The sequence below is a fragment of the Solanum verrucosum genome, unplaced genomic scaffold, assembly GCF_900185275.1.
Source record: "Solanum verrucosum unplaced genomic scaffold, falcon-dt-bn FXZP01000273.1, whole genome shotgun sequence".
NCBI classification, from domain to species: Eukaryota; Viridiplantae; Streptophyta; class Magnoliopsida; order Solanales; family Solanaceae; genus Solanum; species Solanum verrucosum.
This window is the reverse complement of record NW_026020163.1, coordinates 1,660,788-1,682,364: the sequence shown is the minus strand read 5'-3', so window position 1 is coordinate 1,682,364 and position 21,577 is coordinate 1,660,788. Positions and strand designations below refer to the sequence as shown.

General features: G+C 36.1%; 3 protein-coding genes and 1 non-coding gene across 5 annotated transcripts; all 4 read left to right on the top strand.

Moving 5' to 3' along the window:
• The first annotated feature begins 1,311 nt into the window (after positions 1–1,311).
• Positions 1,312–7,597, top strand: LOC125828596 (uncharacterized). Its single transcript, XM_049507908.1, has 12 exons — positions 1,312–1,687; positions 2,785–2,944; positions 3,611–3,706; positions 4,132–4,208; positions 4,361–4,443; positions 4,656–4,716; positions 4,904–4,971; positions 5,059–5,140; positions 5,879–5,962; positions 6,049–6,129; positions 6,557–6,676; positions 7,221–7,597. The coding sequence occupies exons 1-12, from the start codon at positions 1,520–1,522 to the stop codon at positions 7,395–7,397; spliced, it is 1,257 nt and encodes a 418-aa protein (XP_049363865.1). The 5' UTR covers positions 1,312–1,519; the 3' UTR covers positions 7,398–7,597.
• A 671-nt stretch (positions 7,598–8,268) lies between these two features.
• TRNAY-GUA (transfer RNA tyrosine (anticodon GUA)) lies at positions 8,269–8,367 on the top strand. The gene is made up of 2 exons: positions 8,269–8,305; positions 8,332–8,367. It is a non-coding gene; the product is annotated as a tRNA-Tyr (tRNA).
• A 77-nt stretch (positions 8,368–8,444) lies between these two features.
• Positions 8,445–13,590, top strand: LOC125828536 (actin-related protein 2/3 complex subunit 4). The gene is made up of 8 exons (XM_049507834.1): positions 8,445–8,515; positions 9,427–9,492; positions 10,215–10,267; positions 10,691–10,718; positions 11,660–11,734; positions 12,153–12,257; positions 12,848–12,937; positions 13,418–13,590. The coding sequence occupies exons 1-8, from the start codon at positions 8,513–8,515 to the stop codon at positions 13,505–13,507; spliced, it is 510 nt and encodes a 169-aa protein (XP_049363791.1). The 5' UTR covers positions 8,445–8,512; the 3' UTR covers positions 13,508–13,590.
• A 1,838-nt stretch (positions 13,591–15,428) lies between these two features.
• LOC125828642 (RPM1-interacting protein 4-like) lies at positions 15,429–20,850 on the top strand. Of its 2 annotated transcripts, none has more exons than XM_049507967.1 (4): positions 15,429–15,635; positions 18,851–19,561; positions 20,047–20,238; positions 20,544–20,850. In XM_049507967.1, the coding sequence occupies exons 1-4, from the start codon at positions 15,630–15,632 to the stop codon at positions 20,574–20,576; spliced, it is 942 nt and encodes a 313-aa protein (XP_049363924.1). In that variant the 5' UTR covers positions 15,429–15,629; the 3' UTR covers positions 20,577–20,850. The 2 variants fall into 2 exon arrangements, with proteins under 2 accessions (XP_049363924.1, XP_049363923.1); XM_049507966.1 differs by lacking the exon at positions 15,429–15,635 and adding an exon at positions 15,874–16,006.
• The last annotated feature ends 727 nt before the right edge of the window (positions 20,851–21,577 follow it).

Genomic DNA, 21,577 nt, shown 5'->3' with positions numbered 1-21,577 from the left:
GCCAAAATAGGTTCATCTGGCTTAAAAACATCATATTGGAGTATAGTGTAAGACAGAAGTTCAATGTTTGCTTTCCGCCTTTGCGGAAATGATGCTGATGTCCCCCCTTAAATTTATTATTATCACTCCCCTTACCTGTGCCTAATAACAAACCTCACCCTGATCTGCTGGCATTTCTGTTGTAGTTCCTAACAAGCATTGAAAGGTTATCCTAACTTGGTTCAACTTCTGCGTTCTCTTCATTGTTATTCACGAGTAATAACTTGTTTTTCAACACGTCCGTGCAGGGTTTTACCTTTGAAGAAGGTCTCATTACAGTCGACGATTGTCAAGAGAGAGAGAGAGAGAGAGAGAGGGAGGCATACTCCAGCTCTCTAATGTTGTTGTTAAAAGTGGGGAGATCTTTGAAGTCTCCTTTGTCAATACAAACCTTATTGATGTACTTTTGCTAAACTATGGGAACATATATGAACAACATTCTAGTTGTCAGTACAAACAAGAATTGAGGTCACCCATTGTTATTTTCTCTCTTTAGTGTGTGTTAATCTCTCATGATGATAAAAGATTTGGAATTTCCAATTATAAACAAGATGTGTGGATTAAATCCTTTTAAGAAATAAAGTTTTTGATCGGAATACGATGGTCTAAAACAATGATTTTTATCAGTTGTAACATCGCAAGTGTTTGAATTCTCATGAAAAAGGGGGTGCAGCAAAGAAATTGTTCGAATTTTGATTGTTTTTACACGAGAAAGGGGATGTAGCAAAGAAAGTGTTCAATTTTTGATCACTTTTACATAAAATAAAGGGATGTACACTGTTCGAATTTTGATCGCTTTTTTCGGTATTTATGCGAAAAAGCGAATATAGCAAAGGAAGTGCTCAAATTCTGATCGATGGAGGAAAAATGACTAATTTCACAAAACAATTTGATATGAATTGAGTTTATACGAAATAACATAATAACGACATATATATATAGTCTATCACAACTTACTTGACAGATAAGAAACCCTGAGGGGTAGCTCAGCTGGTAAAGGCCTGGGACAAAGTCCTTCAGGTCGCCGGTTCAAGCCCCAGCAGGGCCACTGGAGGCATTACAAACCGGCCGCGTCTCCAGGGCCCCGTGGAACTAACCGTGGTGGACCCGCCTTGAAACAGCGGGACCCGGTGGGTACAGCTAGTCGGGTTCGCAAAGCGACGCCCGAAAACCACGGTAAAAAAAAAAAAAAAAAACTTGACAGATAAGTAAGAATACATGATAGAAAAAATAAAACAACTCCTAGATAACTACAAATTTACGTTCAAATCTCAATTCTTCACCGCACACATATAAAACCAATAAATAGAATAAACCTTTTCGTCTCCTATCAACAATGGACACCAAACCCCATTGACGACGATTCAAGGAAAACAATCAGAAAGAAAGATACTCTATATAGATATCGTTTTTGTGTTTATCAAATCGCAATTTAGTACAGTTCAATTGAATTTTGGATTGAATTATCAGTGTTGCAGCAATGTCAGGTGTATCACTGCAGTGTGGTGATTGTGGAACTCTTTTCAAATCTGTAGAAGAAGCACAAGAACATGCTGAAGTTACCTCCCATGCTAACTTCTCTGAATCTACTGAAGCTGTTCTAAATCTCGTCTGTACTGCTTGCGGCAAGCCTTGCCGCTCCAAAACGGTAAAAAAAATTTGCCCCTTTTGTTGATTATCTGTAGCTACGAATAGGGTTTTAATTATTTGTAGTTGAAATTGATGGATCCTAAGGAGTAGTTGTTGTAGCTTTGAAGTATGCGGAGGTGGATCCAAGATTTGAACTTTATTATTAGTTTTAGGTAATTACTGATAATTTGAGTAATTGGGTTCCAAATTTGATGTTTGTGATGATTTTTAACTATGAGAGCCTGGTTTCGATCCTGGAATAGTACTAGGTGTTTCTTCCCAGCTTTCAAAGCCTTGGAGGACCTTGGTGGATAAAGGTACTAGAGCTGGTGGGAGGCTGGAGGTGGTAGGTATGTAGTGAAATTAGTCTAGGTGCCTGGACACCACATTCATAAAATAAAAAGAAGATTTTTAACACGGGTTTGGACTAAAGCTACTGAATTGGGTCGAGTTCATATCTTACCTTGTACATCTGTCTCTAAAAGTACCACTCCTCCCTTGTGACATGGGTGTAGGCTTAATATATTTTTGCTGCTGTAAGATTGGATACACCCATGACACCCAGGACTTTGATCCAACGATAAAGATTGTACCAGAGGTGGATTCATGACTTGAATATTATGGTTTTGAGTTCGGCATTCTATCACTGCCCATTTGATTTACCAAGTTTCGAAGCCTATTAATTATATTTAATTATTTAGCAAAACTTTTAACACATATAGGATCTGAACCAAGGTAACTGGGTTTGGTTGAACCTGTAACTTAAGCAGTACGTACTCCTCTGTGTAGTACAACATATGTGAACCAAGTCTGGTAGTTAAATGAGACAGGTAGAGGGGCAGATTCATTATCCACCAAGTTTTGAAGATGAAAACAGTAGAATTCCCAGTTATAAAAAGGACGAATAGAAGGGTGGACCACTCAGGTGCTTAGTGTAGTATATTATATTGCTATTTGTGTGAATTTGGGTGGAGATAGTTCGCCAGAAGTTAAAATACGCTAACTAAGCTGTAAAAACTTCTGATTGAAATATGAAGAGTTTATTTTTGCTGTAATGACGATTTAACTGTTGATATAGCTTGACAATGTAGCTTTCTGTGAATTTGATGTTTGAAGGAGAGTGATTTGCACACCAAGAGAACTGGGCACACAGAATTTACGGACAAGACAGCAGAGGGAGTGAAGCCAATCAGCTTGGAGGTGCCAAAAGCAAAGGCCGACGATGATGAAGACATGGCAGAGGTTGGTGATGACAGTGGTACTGGCCAGCATGAAGGTAGTAATTCATTGTTGTCGCAGATTTTGGTCTTTTAAGTTTCAATATAGTTGCTAGATAATCTTATTTTTTACATATGAGATTTGCTAGTTGGGTGAGGCTTATGAGAACAGGAAAGGTGTTTCTTTTCCTCTTTAATTGTTTTTGGGGAAAGCTATTTGTACTAGGACTTAGATGATGTACTACAAATAGGTCATGGAGGATTTAGGAGAGTGTTAATTCTTTTCCATGAAATACATATGACGAAATAAAGATTATTTACTGTAAATTCCACTTCCCTTTTGAAAAGAATGTTCTTTTTTTCAGTAGTTTTATTTTATGAGCTAGTTTAGATGGATAAAATACCCTTGGACTGTCAATATTGAGCACCAGGGGTGGGGAGATAGAAGTACTATGAACATTTGAGAGGAATTACAACATCTAGACAAGTCAGGATGGAGAGGGGTTTTCATATGTTTGCCTCTTTGATTCATCAAACTAGCTCTTTATGTAGATCTAGAATTTGCAAGTGTAAGGTGCTTATGATCCAACTCTAATAGGGAAGAACTATGAAACCAAAATTTACAGTTAAATATTTGGTCAAATGAGGCATAAACATCTGATCAATCCTTTATTTTTATTGTTTAAATGTGGATACATTGGTACTAATGTACCTTTTTTGGCCAGAAATGGTTGTTCCCGAAGTCGACCAAAACCTGCTATCGGAACTTGAGACAATGGGATTTTCCAAAGCTAGGGCTATCCGGGCACTCCACTTTTCCGGTGAGTATTTTTGTGGATGAGAATCTTCATCCTTATGATTGTCCCTACATCTATTGGAGATGAGAAATTATTCAAAAAAAAATCCATCTATGATGCATTCAGGTGACCGATGTAATTATTTTGTAAAAAATCAAGACTCTTGAATACATATAGAAATAGATCTCTAGAGCTCCTAAATGGTCCATTCTCAGCCAAACCAACTACCATTTTGCAGTACTGGACTGAGCTGAGAAAGCTTAGCCTGTTAATACTCAAGAAGGGGGGGAGGGGGAGGGTGGGAGCTGAATGCCAATTCTACTATGATGTTGATCTCCCAATTCTGTATGTGACTGTTGACCACGTTGTTGCCTGTGCGAGGTTCCTCTCTGTTTCATCTATTAAAATTCAAGGCATTTAATTGTTTATGCCTGTGAATTTGGATACAGGCAATGCCAGCTTGGAGGCTGCTGTAAATTGGGTTGTAGAGCATGAAAGTGACCCAGACATAGATGAAACACCAATGGTATGGAAATTTCAGATTCCTGCGTTAAGTTTCTTAGTTCACTAACTAATTATATGTTGTGGTTACTGTTTCCTAATGAGTTTCATAAAGATGTTTAAATGTGGCATTTATAGTTTGCTTCGATAATTCAATGATTATTAAAATTTACCTAGGTACCTGCCAGTGCCAAGAAAGGTGAGGCACCAAGGCCTTCTCTTACTCCAGAGGAAATAAAGATGAAACAACTAGAGTTGAGGTAAATTCTTGCTGCTAAATTGTTCTCTGTGATTTCTGAGTAGCTGAACATAGTTTTGGGACAAGTATGTGGTTTAATTCCAGAGATGTCTAGTTTGATCTTTTAAATAATTTCATTTGTTTTGTGCATTGTGTATCAGAATAGTTTCTGATAAATGCATCTTTTATCTTACAGTATGATTGCTTATTTTTTAATGTTTCAATGACTTCTAGGGAGCGTGCTCGTAAAAAGAAAGAAGAGGAAGAGAGACAAAGGGAAAGAGAGAGAGAAAAGGTAACTCTTGATTCAGATTTTGACGTTAGTTTGCATTAATGGAAGTCAATTGAATATTATTGTTGAATTACTTTCTGAAACCAGTGATGGTTGATTGATTGTATTAATAGTCAACTGCATTTTATGTTTCAACTTGTAATCAATCTAGTTGAATATGTTAGTGAAGTCGTTTTGCCTTCTGCTTCAGGAAAGAATTAGAATTGGTAAGGAACTCCTGGAAGCAAAACGGATTGAGGAAGATAACGAAAGAAAACGGTAAGCCTTAAACTTTGCTACCCTTTCTGTTTTCACCTTCAATGATTTCTGCTAATATAATTGAAATTTTTTACGCTTGCTGTATAGTATAATAGCATTGCGTAAGGCTGAAAAAGCGGAAGAACAAAGAGCTAGGGAGAAAATTCGTCAGAAGCTGGAAGAAGATAAGGTCAGGAACTCCAATCTATCATGAAATTTCGTCAACCCTTGTATATCTAGCGTGCTTGATGGAACTTGTCAATTTACTAATGTATAAAACACCCTTTGTCAATATATTTGATTTCACTTAAAAGCAGTACTATTTGTTACTATCTAATTTATAGCTATGCATCTAAAAAAGTTAAAAGAGTGAAAAATACATGTATTTTAATCTTATTATGTTTTGGTTTTAGGCCACTGATTGTTTTGTGTTGCCATTGCATTCAGGGGATCATGTGGAGAAAATGATCTGACCTAGATGGTCTCATTCTAAGTTTTTAAATTAAAAGAGACTGATGAAATTCCTGGCATACACTAGATTTGGAAATCTAAAAGATGTAGTTACGCCTATTGGGACTATGGTGACCTTCTTATTAGGTTCTTCTGGGTTGACGCTAAAATTTCTTTTCCTTTTGATTCCTGACTTTTTCTGCTTTTGGAAGTAACTAGAATCTCCTCCTCAAAAAAAAAAAGGTAACAAGAATCTGGCACACATACAAGTATAGTCCAGAATATGCGCGTATATAATGCATATCAGAGAGTTTCTTTCAGCGGTCAACATCTAATCAATATCACTAATTCAAATGATTTTTAAATTCCTGCACCAAATTATAACTCATGATCTGGATCACTTAAGTGCAATCCTCACATCATAGTTTACCTGCTTCTACTTTTTGTCATATTGAAACAATTGTGTTTACTTTCACAGGCAGAAAGAAGAAGAAAGCTCGGTTTGCCAGCAGAAGATCCTGCTTCCCCCAAACCTTCTGCACCTGTTGTGGAGGAAAAAAAGGTGTTTATTTATTCAAAAACTCTGTTTATTTGTCCCATTTGGACATATCTTGTCCAACTCAAACTTTTTGTATGTATTTTTGGTAGAGCTCGTTTTTGCCTGTCAGACCAGCTACAAAGGCAGAGCGGATGAGAGAGTGCCTGCGAACTCTTAAACAGACACACAAGGTAATCATTCAGTTGTTTTGGATCCTTAAAGAGTGTTTTCTTGCAAGTTTGAGCTTCGGAACTGAGAGGTGGTTCTAGGTGCACCACCTTATCTTTTATTTAAAAACAAAAGGAAGCTTACTTTTCTTCCGCCCTCAATTTCAAACTCAAAAGAGTAGAAAGCAAAGGACAACAGAGTCATAAGATAATGAATTTTAAATACAAGGATAGAATGGATGCTTCTTTTCCTTTCTTTCTCTTTCTTTCTTCAGTGTATACATTAGGAAGCTTTTTCTTTTGAAAAGTAATCAACAAATAATTCCAAGGAACTGAGTAGCCTATGATAGGCATGCTACATTCCTTCAATGGGTTTAGATATGAATGAGATGTCATTCTAACTTCATTGTTGGTGAACTGATTCTTTGTTCATTTTCCTCTTATGGTCCAGGACGATGAGGCTAAAGTCAAGACCGCTTTCAACACACTTTTAACTTACGCAAAGAATGTCGCTACAAATCCCAATGAGGAGAAATTCCGCAAGATTAGACTTAGTAATGCTGCTTTTCAGGTGAGACGTCATTAAGGAAATTTGTTATGTCTCTATTTTTGCTCTTTAGTTACTTCTGAACTCTGAAATTCTATAGGAGAAAACTCTTTTAACCCTTGCTTTTATAGCCTTGTTAGTTGGTTAGCTACATTCAATTGCTTTTATAGCCTTGTTACTTGATTATTTGCTTAGTCGATTATTTTTGCATGCCAAAATGCAGTATGATTTAGGACCCTTACCTCCAATTCTCTGTGCAAAGAGTATACCAATCCCCAATTTCTTTTGCTTCCCTACTTGTCAAAAAATGAAAAAAGAAACATTCTCTCCCTGGTTCTTTCATTTTTTAGTTTCTGAGTGGCGGTGACTGGTAAGGTTGTAATAACTTTTGCCATCCCATCTCGTTCTCAGTCCCTGGCTGAAGAAGGTGGTCTAGAGCTCATAAAGCTGGTGACGGTAGCAGCAATAGCCAATATTCAGATGTTTTAAACAATTAAGTAGAATCTTTTAATCTGATTCACAGACTCACAGAACTAACACACCTGCCTCTTTTGACGTTTTTTTTCAGGATAGAATTGGCAAGCTGCAAGGAGGCATCGAGTTTCTTGAGCACTGTGGATTTGAGAAAATTGAAGGAGGTGAATTCTTGTACCTGCCAAGAGATAAGGTGGACATTGCAGTGCTTAATACTGCTGGAACTGAGTTGAACAATGCTATTAAAAATCCCTTCTTTGGAGTCCTCTAAATTCTAATCTCATACATTAGTTAAGATGAATAGTGAAGGATTCTTCTTTGTATGTCCCAACCTTTTCCCCTTTGTTGAGTGAAGGTTACCTGAATTTTATAAACTGAAATTGTATAAGCTACTAAGATTTGGTGGAATCATGTTCCTTTTTGAACCATTTTTTATCTACAAGTTTAATGGATCAAGTTGATGTTTAAACTTTTCTTTTCACTTACCCACCCGCGGTCTACTAGAAACCACCTCTCTACCCCAAAAGGTAAGGGTAAAGTCTACGTATATCTTACCTTTTTCAGATTCCACTTGTGAGATTACATTGTGTATGTTGTTTTTCACTGGGATTGGAGCCCAGCTAATATGGGGTTGCACTTTAGGAATTTCAACAATTTGTTTAATTGAAACAAATTATGACCTTGTTCTCTCATATATTTCAATTCAAGTGAATTATGACGTTTGTTATATCTTCAGTCTGATTAATTCTTATCAAATTAGTATTCACAATTTGTGAGGGTCGTTCAAACTTCTAGCTTATGTAAGAAATCCTTGGAAAGTGTTCTCTATCTGAATGTTTTTTCGATTTGAAATCTCAGATGTTTGATTAAAGATGGAGGAATTCTATCTGTCCAACTATAACCTTTGATGGTGTTCATTATAAACTAGACATCCTTGCATGACCAAGAACAATGTAAATGTATACCTGATAAATTGACGTGAACTTAAAAACTCTAAATGGAGCATGGCTAGTTCCGCGATAACTTGTTCCCAACTAAACGAGCTCTAAGTCTTACTTATTCAACATTTTAATTCACAATTTGTTTCACCTTTAGTGTATATATATTTATATAAAATTTGTAATCCACTATTTATCAACAAACCGACCTTAGCTTAGTTGGTAGAGCGGAGGACTGTAGTCGGGTCAAATAAAACCCACAGGTTAATCCTTAGGTCACTGGTTCGAATCCGGTAGGTCGGAATTTTTTTAATTTTCATTTTTTATTTATTTTTTCGGCGCATTTTAGTAGTCTTTAACTTAACGTGCACCCCAGAATTCAGGTAAAACTTCGATCGGATTAATACTGTATTCCATTCAAAGCGAAAATCAAGAAATACAATCCTTAATGGTAAGTATTTTAAGGTTTTTAGTGATTTGATTATGTTGAGATGTGTTTGAATTGATTCTTGTTTAGATCCAAGATTTTAATTTTTTGTAGTTTCAGAATGTGTTTGTGCATTTTTTGAGCTGAGGGTGTATCGGAAACAATCTCTCTACACTCCCTTAGACCTCACTTGTGAGATTGCGCGGGGTACGTTGTTGTAGAATATATTAGTGAACTTATATTACTGTTGTGCACTTATTACTATGTATATGGTGAAAGTTTAGAGAGTGGGGGATCTTAAGAATTATGAAATGAATGAGATTTTAGATGGAATGATTTCTGAAAGGGGTTTGGTTGGTTAAAAATGTGATCTTTTTTTATGTGTGTGAGTAAGGTTTGCGTATACTTTACCCTCCCTAGACCCCTTTTCGTGGGACTACACGGTGTGTGTTGGGGGGTGGGGGTGTTACATGTTGTAAAATGCTGAGAAGTTGTAGTTTTGATGAATTTGAAGGAAAATTCATTACGATTGTGTCTGAAATGCATAAGAAACAAGCTCGAGGCAGCAATGTGTGGGTTTGGTTGTGTAAAAATGTAATCTTTTTGTGTGTGTAAGGTCTGCATACACTTTGCATACACTTTACCCTCCCCAGACCCTACTTTGTGGGACTACTTGGGGGCATGTTAGTGTTTTTTCTTATGTGTGTGTGTGTTGGGAGGGGGTTACATGCTGAGCAGTTATTGGTTTGATAAATTTCTAGGCAAATCCATTGCAATTGTATCTGAAATTCAAAAGAAACACGCTCGAGGCAGCAATGTATGGGCTTGGTTGTTTATAAATGTTATTTTTTCTGTGTGTGTGTTTGAGTAGCTAGGGTGGAGTGGGGGTACTTACTGCAAAATGTTGAGCAGTTATTGTTTTGATTAATTTCTAGGCAAATCCATTGCGATTGTATCTGACATGCATAAGAAATACGCTCGAGGCAGCAATGTGTCTTCAGGTATGTAGCATTCTACATGTTAAATATCATTAGAGATTTTTGCAGTTCTGTGAAAGAATACTAAATACTTAGTTGAGTCCTTTTAGTTGTTGTGTTTGACTTGCATTGTCATTGGCCTGAGATATAATGTTTGAGGTTTGTACACCAAGACATGAACGAAGTTTGGTAGTTTGAGACAATTTAAAGCATAATGCTATGATATTTTGGATGATTCGAGGCAAGTTGAGTTCCCATGCATCTAGGACATTCTGTTTACACTTATTAGTTTTAATTCCGGCAGTCATATATGCTTGATTAGAGAGTCCATATGCAGCATGTTATCAGCACTTTCCCACTCCTCTCCACCCCCCAACAAAAACAAATGTAGTCCGAATTCTGCATCCCATTGTACCATTATTATTATGATTTTCTTCATTGCCTTCTCTGCATACTGTTATGCTTCTTTAATCATATGTTATTCGCTCAGCCAACTAGCTTGGAATTGAGGAGTAGTTGTTACTGTGTGTTATTTCAGCCACCATATGTTTTATGTTCAGCCAATTAGATTGTTGCATTTGACATATCTTGATATTTATGAAAAAATAATTTGCTGTTAGTCATGCAATGAAGTGTTAGCTTTGACTTTTAAGCCCCTTCAACCATTTATTCAGTAAATATGATGTATTGGTTACTCTATACCTGTCTTAATATCTCCTTTTGTCATGGTTGTTGGCTGGTTGCAGAATTTCCCATGCCAAGAAGTAGAGAGGCATAACAAACCAGAGGTTGAATTAAAGTATGACTTCATGCTGCTGTCTCATTTTACTCAAAGTTAATGATGTCGGTTAGCATTACATAATTTTTCTCTTCTGTAATTCATCAAATGTCTTCACAGCATGTGGATTCCTATAACAGAAGAATTTCATGTGTATTCTTTTTACATATAGTATGACTGGATCCTAAAACATAAACTTTGACTTGCATACACATATCACTTCTGCAGCAGAACTTAATATTTTACTAAAATGCTGTTGTTGAGTTCTCAGCTCTTTAGGGAGAAAAACTTATACTGAATGCCTTTTATGGGCTAGAGGAATCGATGTGCAGCATTGATACAATGAGAAAAACATTTCTTACAACACATGTTGACTTTTATTTGTTACCTGCAAAGTGTGTAGATCAGAATAATAATGTTTTTCTCATTTTGTATGTTCTTCAGGACAAGCCCAGAACTTCTTCTTAATCCTGTAAGAACTGTTTTATATTCTTAAACTTTGATCTTTATTTTTGAAGATCTCTGTTCGACAGACTTTCATGTTCCCATAGTTTGCTCATCTGCTCTCAGTACAATCATTGCCAATCTAAATTGCATGTTACTATGACTCACTTATAGATGCAATTAAGGTTTCTTAAAGTAGTGATTGGGTGTTATTCTGTTCATGATATTTTTGAAGTGTTTAGAGAGTTCTTGCTTTTAGAGTAATATATTTTTTCTCTCATGATTAACTATTTGTCAAAAACCTGCTCACGAGTTGTTAATTTAGCTGCCAACACATTGTCGATAAGTTGCTTTAATGATGTAACACAGTAACAAGTTGTCCAAATTGGTTGGGAGGCGTTAGCTAGTATTAGATTAGGCCAGCTTACTTCACTATGAGTTTCTTGAAAGATGTAACAAGTTGTCCTAGTTGGTTGGTAACTCTAACTAATCTTATAATTAGGTCATCTAGCGTCACTGATGCAACTTTAGTCCATGATACTTCCCATTGGAAGAAGTTATGTTTCTTTTTTATCTTGATGGTAAACATGTTCTCCATAACTAGTTAGGAAGAAATAATCAATAATTTAACGTGCCAAAGAACTTAGTTATCTGTCCTGCTTTAGGTGTATAAGGATGAATTTTTATTTTTGTTTTCTGCTAGCACACCCTCAATGGTTGATCTGCATGCTTCTTTATAATAAATTACCAGTTTCTGCCATGATAATTTTAGATTTAGTGTAACTTGAAAGTTTCTGATTAATTTATTCATTTTCTTCCAATCCTGAATGTACAAGTTCTGAACTATGCCTCTAATGCTCTTATTGGTACTGTCTTTAGTCTTTACTTAGAATTCACGTACCAAATATTTGTTATTAGCTGCATGTCTTATCTCGATCTATTCAATCTTTCCCATGTACCAATTCACAGGTTACGATTTGTAGAAATGAGGCTGAAAAGTGCTTGATTGAAACATCTATTAATTCCCTAAGAATAAGTCTAAAGGTAGGTTTGCTTTGCTATTCACATACATTGATTCTTATATTCCTATATAAAGAGCAACTCAGCTACAAATGATGGTGCATGTTGTCTAAAAATATGTGCATAATTTTTTCTCATTTCTGCTTTCCTTCTTATAAACTATATTTCTCTAGTTATATTATACATCAGCTTCTCCATGCCAAAGGCCGTTGGCAAAGTATTCATTAGCAGTCCAGATCTTTCTTTGTAGTACCATACGCTACACAGACTGGTATAGAGATCAAATCATTAGTGTGTTGTATTTCAAATGAAATGGTAAAACAAAACTTGGGATTTGCCTACAAGAAAAATAGAATTTGCAAGGAACTTTAAGATTCTGGATTTTGAAAATCACTCGGAAAGAAAAAGCTTAAGCTCCTCATATGCTATTGTTGCTGTGCAGGTGAAACAATCAGATGAACTTGAAAATATACTAACAAAGAAGTTCCTTAGATTTTTGTCTATGAGAGCAGAAGCGTTTCAGGTGTTGAGGAGAAAGCCGGTTCAGGTTTGTATTTCTTTCCTCTTATATGCTGGATTAGATTTCCTTTCAACTCCTTGTAACTGATTCCATGCTTTTTGGCATGTTCTATAATTCTGTGTACTAAAATTATGCAGTCATGTTTGACAGAACTTGAATGACCAATTCACATCCCGTCCTTTTTTGCCTTCCTCTCTCTCACTCTCTCTGGTTTTACTTACCAACAACAACAACATCTAGGCCTTGGGGAGGGTAGAGTGTACACAGACCTTACCCCTTCCATTTGTTCATAATCGGATTTGTTTGCAGCCTCCATCTGATTGCCTCCCAGGCTTGGTTGATAACATAAAAAAGTGTTTAGTTTTTATCTGTATTAGTCCTAGATAGAGAGTAGCAATGTTTGGAGAATAATCACCTTTCGATGCACTCAAGTTTTTCCTTATAAAATAAAGTAGCAACTAAGCCTAAAGCCTGTGAGTTTATTAGCTGACACTGAATCACATATGTGTGTGTTAGACATAAATTGAGAATATTTTCTTTATCAAGGAAGATGATTTGCTTGTTTGTTTCTTGACCTACTTTTAATCATCTGAATTTTGCTGTGCGTTGTATTTCAGGGCTACGACATTAGTTTTCTCATTACAAATTATCATTGTGAAGACATGCAGAAGCAGAAGCTTATTGATTTCATAGTGCAATTCATGGAGGTACAATTATTAACCTCCACTCCCACCCCCTTAGGCCCAAGGATGAAGTAGCAGTGAAACCTCTGCATCAATCACTTGCGAACTTTTTGAAATATTTCAAGTCTGGATTCCGTGAACAATTTGAGGGTTGCTTGAACAGAAGTTAAAAGAAATTGGACCAAACCTTTTCTTCTAGATAAAAAAGATTGGTGAAGTTAGTAAAAATGATTTGCCTAAGGGTATTTGCCTCTATTATCAGATGCAAGGGGGTGTCTCAGTCCTATAGTTCACGAGTTCGAGCCATGGAATCAGTCACTAACGTTTGCCTTAGGGTAGACTGCCTACATAAAAGGGAGGAAACAATCTAGCATAAAAGATACTCTCCTCGAAAAAAACATGTATAGTTCCCTGTGGAAATGAGGACAGGATTTTCCGCCTTATTATTTTTAAAGAGAAGCTATATAAAACTGTGAACCATCTGCTTCTTTTGTGAAATTGCAGGATATTGATAAGGAGATCAGTGAACTGAAACTATCAGTGAATACGCGAGGGAGGCTTGTCGCTACTGAGTTTCTAAAGCAATTCATCTGATCTTTCGTTTTCGTTGTTTATTCTCTGTTCTATTCTTGTGACAACTAGAACATCTATTCATTTTTTTGTTCTCTGCTTGTAGCAGAAATTCTCTATTGTATTGCATCAATGAGATCTCTCTTTTTCTTCACTATTTGAGGAGCTGGCTATGGTAGAGTGAATTCTCAGTTATTAGACTTTGCAAATGAGCTATATTATCTATTGTAGTCATAATTTTGAGTTGATACATGGATTTAGGTCATAAACATGCTTAACGCATCTTCTTTTTTTGAGTTTCATACCTGAACTATGAGGTGCGTGAGTTTCCTACCTGTCCTATCACCGAATCCTTATCAAAACACATATAAACTGTCAATCGTCCACTTTTACTATCTGAAATATTACCATTGTTTAGGTTGGGAAAGTGACCAATCAATACTTGAGGTATATTTCGATACACATTTATTGATACACAGACAGAAAACTCACACACCTCATAGTTAGGGCTCGTTTGGTGTGAGGTATAATAACAAATAGTCCCGGGATTAAATTATAGTACCGCTTATTTTGTTGTTTGGTTGGCAAGTTCGGGATAACTTATCTCGGGATTAATAATTAGTACCGGGATAAGTTATCCCTCTCCTTGGGTGGTATAGTAATCCCGGGATAACTTATCCCGGGATAAAATAGGTAAATGACAAAAATGTCTCTTTCAACCCTTTTGTTATATCACTTTTTACATTAATGAAGGGCATTTTTGTAAACAAATAAATTATTCTTAAAATTTATTATTTTGAATACAACAAACCAAACACTCAATAAAAAATAATCCCAACACAACTTATCCCATCATAACTAATCCCAACATAACTTATCCCAACATAACTTATCCCATCATAACTCATTTTCAAACCAAACGACCCCTTAAAGTATAAAAACTCAAAAAACAACGATACTATTTAGGTGCGATTCTGACACCAAAGTTGCCAAAACTTTAATATGCTGTGATTTCAATACTACGTTCGCTCCCAAGGCGAGTTCTTTTCATTTGTACAAGTCTCGATAGACAAAGTTATACAATATCTATATCGATGGAAGGTGACTAAGTCACAATAATTAAGAAAAAACATTTGGTTCTGACAGAGAAGGCAGAGATAACTACTGCTTACTGTCATAATTAGTAGTATTTAATGATTATATAAAATAATAGATTGACTGATCCTACCCTTCTGACATTATAATCCTATTCTTATGCTTCTAGATTTTCTTTTATTCCTTTTTTTTTTTTGGTATGATAAAAAATTATATTATTCTTAAAACAATATTAACCCATAATTTATTAGTGCCTGCAACATGTTTTTTTAAATAAATAAATAAATAAATTAAATAACAGGTTAGGCATGTTGGTTACATATTACACTGTCTAATGCCGACAAATTCACAACCTACTATTGACCGGCTACTGCATGTGCTTCACAAAAAGGTGTCCTTTTTAATAAAAATAAACAATATTTTTTTGTCTTATATTAGTTGATCATTTTATTTTAAATAATTATGTAATTTATAAAAGTAAAATATAGTTAACTAAATTCTCTCTATTCAAGTTTGTAAAGTTTCGAAAAGGTTTCTTAAAGGTAAATTGGTGAAATTATTCTTCTTTTTACTCTATAATTTCTTAAAGAAGGCGTGGTAAAAAAATGAAATGAAATGAAGAGAATAGTTAGTATGAGTTAACATGTTAATCAATATAATACAAGTAAAAGTATAGTTAAAATGTTAAATACACGTGTCTTAAGTTTAGTCCACACAGAGATAACGAAATTGTAATATCAAATTATTTAAAAGAATGATATGATATGATATCGAATGTATTTTATCTCGAGATGGTTATTCTTGACGTTTGTAATGGTGAAGAGTATGTTGGATATGAAACATCACTGGTGACGCCAGTCATCGGGTCATCCTACCCCTAATTTTTTCTCTCCTCTCTCTCTCTCTCTCTTTCTGTGAGTTGGCTCCACACTCTGTGCACAACAAAAAGGAGGAGGAGGAGGTGGAAAAAAGATATCTTGGAAAGCTCCTTTTTTTTCATTTCAGCTGAATTTTCTCTCTAAGCTGCTGTTAACTTGCAGACCCTTTTGAAATGGCAGTGAGTTCTTGATCTAGTTTTATCTTGTGTTTTTGTAAATTTTTGAGCTGAAATTGGTTGTGTATTATGTATTCTGTGGAATGTTGGTTATGCTTAAATGGGGGGTTTTTTGTAAAGTTTGTGGGAGTTTTGGGAGTTGAAGGGTAATCTTGATTTAGTAGCTGTTGATTGATTGAGCTTATTCATGGTGGAAATGAGCTTGATTTGATTCATGGTATTGAAATTAACTTGATTTTGTCAAATGGGGTGGTGGGGGTGGGGTGTAATTGAATGGTTATGTGCATTTTGTGGAATTTTAGTCAAATCCAGCTAAATTATAGCAGGGTTTTTCTCTAAGCTGCTATTAACTTGCAGACCCTTTTGAAATGGCAGTTGTTGATCTAATTATCTTGTGTTTTGATAAATTTTTGAGCTGAAATTAGTTCTCTGTTCTGTGGAATGTTGGTTATGATTGAATGGGTTCTTTGTAAAGTTTGTTGAGGTTTTGGGAGTTAAAAGGATAATCTTGATTTAATAGCTGTTGATTGATTGAGCTTATTCATGATGGAACTGAACTTGATTTGATTCATGGTGTTGGAGTTAACTTGATTTTGTCAAATGGGGTGGTGGGATGGGGGTGAAATTGAATGGTTATGTGCATTTTGTGGAATTCTAGTGAGATCCAACTAAATGATAGCAGGGTCTGAGGTTCTTTCCCTCATTTTACATCTCAGCTGGTGTTAACTTCAGACCCTTATGAAATGGCAGTGAGTTCTTGATTCAATAGCTTAATGACTTTAGTTGATTGATTGTGCTTGTTCATGTTGAAACTGAACTTGATTTGATTCGATTCATGGTGTTGAAATTAACTTGATCTTGTAATGGGTGATACGGTTAAGTGCTTATGTGTATTTTGCTTAATTCTAGTGAAATTCCAAGGATATGGTAGTTTTAAAACTTGGGTTTTGCTGAAACTTAAAGCTAAACTATACGTATTTCCAGCTGCAATTAGGGAACTGTCAGTGTTGGTCTGTGGTTAATGTTTGTTGGATAATTGAAACGCAAAATCACTGGATCTTTCCTAAAGAAATGTGACTATAGAAGGGCATTTCAGTTTTTGGATTTTGTGGAATAGTACTTCTGAAACTAGATAGTTGAGCACTTGAGCTAGAAGTTGGGACTAGAAAAGATCTGTAAATCATTTAAAAGCGAATATACATGGATGGAGGAAATGACCAAAAACAACAACAACAACAACAACAACATACCTGGTGTAATCCCACAAGGGGGGTGTCTGGTGAAGGTGGTGTTTACGCAGCCGTACCCCTACCTTGTGAAGGTAGAGAGGCGTGGAGGAAAAGACCAAATCTAATAATAATGGATAGAGGAATGATAAAGACTGCAAAGATGTCATTGGATTTTTCATTGTGCTGCAATTATTTGAAATTGGTAAGTTGTAGAATTAAGTGCAATTTATGTGCTTTCTACAAGTCTGTGAAGTACAGCTATCTTTTAAGAAGATTGCCACTTGGTGATACGGTGATACCACTAAGCGATATGTTATATATAGTGGAATGGATTAGAGTGTAGTAGCTATCTTAGACACACAATGGGATGATGCTTATCTGCTGAATTGATTTCTGTCAGCTGGACGCTAGGTTGACACCAAAAACCTTAGCCTTCCTTATTTTACTGAAGTTCTCTAGCAAATGGAAATAGAGTGCACAATAAAGCACACATTTATTTGTTATGTGAGTACTGACTTAACTCAAGATCTTATCCAGGTTATGTTAGATGATTGATAGTAAAAGTGATACTGAGAGTTGAGAGGCAATAGGGTATTAAAATTAGAGTCTTTCATACTCCCTCCGTCCCTTTTTAGTTGTCCACTTTAGAAATGGCACACAGATTAAGGCAACAATGATTAGCACAGTGAAGTTACAATTTTACCCTTATGACAACTTTTCACTTCAAAATTACAACCACTTATTTGAATTAAAGTGAAATAAATTGGAGGGAAACAACATACACTTTTACAATTTTCAAGAAGTGTAAATAAGGGTATAATAGGAAAAAATTTGTTGTCCTTTCTTGATTTGTCAAAATGGACAACTAAATAGGGACAACTAAAAAAGGAAATATGGACAAGTAAATAGGGACGGAGGGAGTATTACTGAATCCAAACATCACTTCCCAGTCCGTTTTATTTGATTGCTGCTGTTTTGTCTCTCCAATTAACCATTCAACTTTACGTTACTACTATACAGTGTCGTACATGCCTTCTCTTCATTTACAGAGCCAGACCCATTCCTATTGTTATGTTACCAAATGTTGGACCCCTATGTTATGTTATGTATGCTCAAGAGGTCCAGTTTTGGATGTGCAAGATTGTTAGAGAGTCCCATATTGGTTGAAAATATGTACTGTTTTCTCCTACAAGATATTAGACTGTCCTCACTGTATGAGCTAATTTTAGGGGTTGATTTATGCCGGAGATCCATTTTCTTAACAATTATCTGCTTTTCTCTAAGAGTGATGTTTACAATTAATCTCCTACTTCTTCTCTGTGTTCAGTCTTTCATAGGAATGAGTTCAGCTCAATGCTTACGGCATCCTAGAGTCAAGTGATGAATCTTCAACCTGACACTTAGAGCCAAAAACTATGTTAGGTTATTAAAATACGGTGCTCTGTAGGGCCTGTTGTTTAATTTTGGCTGGAGATGGCCACTAATGGTTGATATACCTATGCTTTCTTATTCAGTAGGCAAACGATATTAAATATATAATAAATAAATATGTCTCATTACTAATGGATGATGCAACAGATAGTCTAATAAGCACTTCATTGTCCAAGATAGCAAGTGTTCCCCTTGGCATATATATGATGTATAACATCTTTGTTTTAGTGAGTTTGTCGAAGGTGATAGTTTTGGTTTATTTTCAATATTGGAGGTTTCCTTAGGGAGCTTATTATAAACCAAAACTTAGAAAATTGGTCCATGTGAATTCCAAAATAAGACCAGATCAGGTTCACACATAATGGAATGCATAGAAGCCAAGTTTTCCCTAGATAGTCTTTACTTAAGCTTATTTTACCAGGTCGTAGAAATTTGTTTTGCGATACACTTTCTTAGGTTTTTGGTTTTCATTCCTTTTACTTGTATATCTAATTGAATGGAGCGTGGGCACTGTCTAAGCTATGTTTGCGACATGAATGTGGCTGCATATTCTTGCAGAAGCACTCACAAGTACCAAAATTTGGTGAGTGGGAGAGCGATGAAGATGTTCAATATACTACCTATTTTGAGAATGCTGCTAAGGGTAAGAAAGGAAGCAAAATGAATCCAAATGATCCTCAATATCTTGAGGCAAAAGTGAAAGGTGAAAATGGAACAGATAGTGTACGACAGAAGTCGGAACGTATTGCCAGCAGAGATGATGTAGAATTGCGGAAATCAACTGGCTCCCCAATGCATCCAGACACCATGGGTCACAAAGTTCCAACTTACCCATCTCCACAACGACTTGGTGAGAAATATGGAGGCAACAAGTTAGAATCAGAAACAATGAAGGGCCCTGAAATCCTAACACCAAGGCATGAACGTCTGCCAAGCCGAGAAGAGGGTTACCTGAGGAAACCTACTGATTCCCCATTGCGCAATGAGAACATGGGGAGAAGAACACCTATGGAATCACCTCATCATCGCTATGGTGGCTTAAGTGGTGGTGCTACACCTAAGAGGGCCTCTCAGCAAAGTGTGGGACCTGATCGCAGCATTGAGCATTCTCCGCTGCATCCACATTCCCATGGAAGGACTGGAGGCAAAGGTGGTGTTGTCTCCTCTCCCTCATGGGAAAGAAAGGCTTCATCTGAAGGTACTCATGGTCTGGCTCCCTCTACACCTGGAAGATCCCGTTTGAGATCAGTTGCAAAAGGTGATGACACGGTAGGTCTTTTTGTCATTTTCTTTCCATTGACTTTCAGAACTAGTATGATTATACACTTGTGCAGCAGTATTAGTAGGACCCGTACCAAACTTACAAGAATGTAAAGAAAAAGATGAAGTCACTTCCTTTTCTCTTTCCTAAATTAGTAAGAGAGAACTTGTAGTGAGAACAAATAAAAAGTTTTCCATTCCAAACCTTCTGAAGGGAGATTATTTTTGAACCTTCATGATTGAGAATTTTATACTACTTTCCTATTTTACTGTTCCGCTGACTGTAGCAAAGAATGTGTAAGCTTACTTCAAAATAAAACGAAAGGAAACAAAAAGAAGAAAAAAAGGTAAGTAATCATGGTGAGAAAAGGGTTGCTACTGGGACATATTAATTAAACTATCGTACTAGCCAACATTATCATCTTCTTTGATTTTCAATATATATGGCAACAAATAGTCACAGACTGCTTCTTTTAATATAAGTGTATTTTCAGCCTGATGACAGCCCTGCTGTTCCTAAATTTGGTGACTGGGATGAGAATGATCCTGCATCAGCAGAAGGTTACACGCAAATATTTAACAAAGTCCGAGAGGAGAAGCAGACTGGTTCAACAAAAGTACCTTCCTCATCAACTGATACATCTTACTCCAACAGTCAAAAGCGATATGGAAATGACAGTGGAAAGGTAAATAACTCATTAGGTTTTCCGATATACTAACCTCCTCTCCAGGGACCAGCAGCGGCTTCTCCCATTTTCCTTTAGTGACTCTAACCCCCAACCTCATTGTATGCAACTCATGTGTCTCAGACCAAGCTTCTGGTCACTCTTTTCTTTCTAATAAAAAAGGGCAGCTCGGTGCACAAAGCATCCCATCTGATGTAGGCAGCAGTATAATTGTTTGTGAAACCTCTTACTGATCGTTCTAGCAAAGCATTACTCATTTGTTCATAGACCGTTTTCTAACGTCTCCTTGTTGCTGTTCTTCACAGGGATGTTTGTGCTTTCCATGGGGTCGGAGTTGACAGTGCTGAGGATGAGATTAACAAAAATGCACATGGGCATGTACCCTATTTTAAAACATGGAACATTGGTTATGTATAGATTTAGGTCTCTTTAGTATATATGTTGTTCATTGTGTGCTTTAGACTTGAATATTTTAATTTACAAACCAGAAAAAAGATTGAGAAAAGGGAAAAGAAAAAAACAAAGAGAAAATAACATTCTTCTTATTCTGCCATCCATTTGTTGTTGGCTTTCTTCTTCATGGAGATTTATCCAAGTTATCTTTATATTTTGCATTGTTTTTTTTAAATCCCGAGCTCCCATCTTTTTGCTCTCTTGATGACTCGAACCAACTACCTTAGGGTTGGAGGTGGAAGGTGCTTATCATCTCTCGTCCTTTATATTTTGTAGTATTTCTATCTGGCGAGTATATTTGTGAATGCAGTTTCATTTACTTCCACATTAATAAGTGTAAGCTTCACATTAATTTTGTAATCTAGGCATCTAGCTTTTGTTCAATTGTTGCAAAAGCATATCTTCATTAAATGGAATTGTGGTGGAAATATCAACTAGAGTTTAAAATTATACTTTCTAAATATTATTAGGAGATATATCTAGGCATCGTAACAAAAACAACACGAGCTATTGTGTTATCTAATAAAAGTTATTTTTTTCGTTCAACCATTTGGTATCTGAAGCCCATTAATTCCTTACTATAATGCGCTTCCTATTGAAAGGTTCTCTACTCTCAACACTCGAACCTAAGACATGTTAAGGGCGGATGGATTGTGTTACCTAATTAAAGTTATTTTTTCGTTCAACCATCTGATAGCTGAAGCCCATTAACCCGACTAGTAAGGATTTGTGCTATATGACGAGAGCGGGGATACTACTACTCTATTCTCAACACTCGAACCTAAGACGTGTTAACGGTGGATGGATTAGCACAAGTAGCCAATGTGCTCATACCAAAATTCCCTTACATACAATAGTGTATGCTTAACAACTACTAGACAAATTA